A 2507-nucleotide genomic window follows, 5' to 3' on the forward strand; every position below is an offset into this window, starting at 1 on the left:
CCCTTCCTGTGGTGGTGATTCCATCTTGCCCAGGAGGTGAACCCTGGGGTTTCACACCAACGACAGAGACGTTGGCTCTGGGTCAAAGCGCCACTGATCATAAACAGTTTTCTGTAAATAAAAACAGTCAAAAATGTTTTTGAATGAAAATATTTATTTATCTTTACATCAAACGATCACAACTAGCTTGACGAGCTGAGTTAGCATCAAAGGGTTCACATGATCGGAACTGAATCTGGATCAAAGAAAATCACACCAACCACTTTAACTGAAAGAAGAAACAAACACACACACACACACACACACACACACACACACACCATCACACGGTCTGGACCGTAGGACCCTGGTCTTCGGTGCCGGTACCAGGTGTTTCTGGTCCTGGTTCATGGAGCCACTTCCAGTCTCTCTGAGTGTTCATTGGCTGCAGCTGCTGCGGTGGGCGTGGTCTTCCTGATGGAGGCGAGGCGGATGTGGGTGGTGCTGTTGATGTAGCTCACCTGACGTTCCGGGGTCCGACGTGAGTGACACCGCAGTTGACTGAGGAGGACCATGAAAACCAGGAAGACAAGAAAGAGCAACACGAGTTTAGCATCTGGTTTCAGACGTGTCGGCGCTGGTGCCACGTGACTGGTACCGACGGTCACCTGTTGAAGTGTCGGCGGAAACTTTCGCTCAGCAGGTAAAGGGCGAACGGGTTGACACAGGACGAGGAAAAGCTGAGGACGCGGGCCACCAGCGTGATGACCAGGTGAGTCACAGACACGTCCAACTGCTGGTGGTGAAAGGAGCGGTACATGTAGAGCACGTGGTTCGGGAACCAGCAGAGGGCGAACAGTCCCACGAAGACCAGAACGATCTTAGCCAGACGCTTCCTGGTCTCCATCTGAGCACGGGAGGGTATCGTTAGAAGTTGTTAGCATGAGATTAAGGTACCGTTAGCATCAAACCAAGGTGTTATATATAAAGTCAATTAAATGTTAAATGTTTATTTAATTAAATGTTCTGCGGCGAAACTATCGTAGCATTAGCATAAGTGACTAGTTGTGTTTTGTTAGCTTAAAACTAAAGTCAAAGGTTAGCATGTGGCTTATTTGTTGTTAGCTGTTATTCTAAGGTTATGTCGTAAACATCTACCGTTATAGCTAACAATTAGCTAAATGAAGCTCCAGCTAACAGCTAACAGTTGACATAACAACAGAAAAGTGAAGCAGCCAACCAGCTGTACGGTTAGCATAGCATCACCGTAGAATCCAGATGAAAGTGAGTGTTTTTCTCCCCTGGTTTTTGAATCCCACTGGGACACGAGTCTAAAGGTCAGAGCTTTTAAAGCCTTGACCTCAGGGCTGGGTCTGAAAGCTTCTGGGCAGCGGTGGGACCCCGACCCTGGTGTTGACCTGGTCTCAGGACGTCCACCTTGTTTCTTAGGAATGAGCTTTAAATGTCGGATGAAAATGTCAAGTGTGTTTCTTCTAAACTCAACATGTCCTACGGTCAGTGAACACATCACACGTCTGAGCGCTTCATGTTCCAGGAGTGGGAACAGGAAAGGAAGTGACCAGGGTCCAGACCACCAGGGTCCAGACCACCAGGGTCCAGACCACCAGGGTCCAGACCACCAGGGTCCAGACCACCAGGGTCCAGACCACCAGGGTCCAGACCTTCAGTACCAGGGCCAGGTCACCTGCTTCCTGCTGTGCTGACTGACTTCTCCTGGAATATCGTGAGCGCTCCGGACCAGCGTACAGGCGATGTGGTAATAGTAGACGGAGATGATGGAGAGAGGAACCAGGAAGTAGACCAGGAAGATCAGCACGGAGTGGATCTTGGGGTGAACCTGGTCTGACGAGGGATATGGGACACAGTTGTCAAAGGTCAGGTTGGACTGGTTCCTGTGACCCTGGAGGGAGAAGAGGACACGAGCTGATTGGACAGTGACAGAAGGTAACCTGCCCCCTGCTGGTCACTGCTAATGAGCACATCACATGAACACCAGGTGAGTGTTGGGGGGGGGGGTCATGTGTCTCACCTGCATGGGGACAACCTGTGAGAAGACGGCCTCTGGTACAGCCAGCAGAGCAGACAGCAGCCAGATGAAGGTGGTCTTCACACCGGTCCAGAAGACAGCGCTGGACGTCGGGGGGGGGGGGGGGGGTCATGTGTCCATAAAGTGTGTTACAACTCTCTTGAAAAGGTCAAGAGTCTCTGATGAGATCGATAAACATGGTTGGACCATAAAGTAGGTAATTGCTGTGCTGCGCTACCTTCCTGATGGTGCTTGGATAAAACAATTCAACATGTTCTGCCTGTAGGTGTCACTGCTGACAGACAGGAACAGTCAGAACAGTGACCACCACGTAGACTGTCACTACTGACTGCTGCTGCAGTGGGGGGGGAGGAGGGGGAGGAGGGGAGGAAAGAGCACTCCTGTCTTCATCCTCTTGACCTCAGTCAGAGAAGGTCAGTTTGAGGAGAACGACTTGTCTTCTGACCCATAATGAGAGGAG

The 2507-nt window shown here is 50.7% G+C and overlaps 1 protein-coding gene across 1 annotated transcript in view; it reads right to left on the reverse strand.

Moving 5' to 3' along the window:
• Window positions 1–7: 7 nt before the first annotated feature.
• Window positions 8–2507, reverse strand: part of nmbr (neuromedin B receptor) — a 3761-nt gene continuing 1261 nt past the window's right edge. The window contains 4 exon segments of the mRNA XM_008313701.3: window positions 8–540; window positions 648–886; window positions 1685–1900; window positions 2030–2183. Coding sequence (XP_008311923.1) covers window positions 387–540; window positions 648–886; window positions 1685–1900; window positions 2030–2183 — 763 coding nt within the window. The 3' untranslated portion in view covers window positions 8–386.

The sequence above is a fragment of the Cynoglossus semilaevis genome, chromosome 7 (assembly GCF_000523025.1).
Source record: "Cynoglossus semilaevis isolate Cse_v1.0 chromosome 7, Cse_v1.0, whole genome shotgun sequence".
NCBI lineage: Eukaryota > Metazoa > Chordata > Actinopteri > Pleuronectiformes > Cynoglossidae > Cynoglossus > Cynoglossus semilaevis.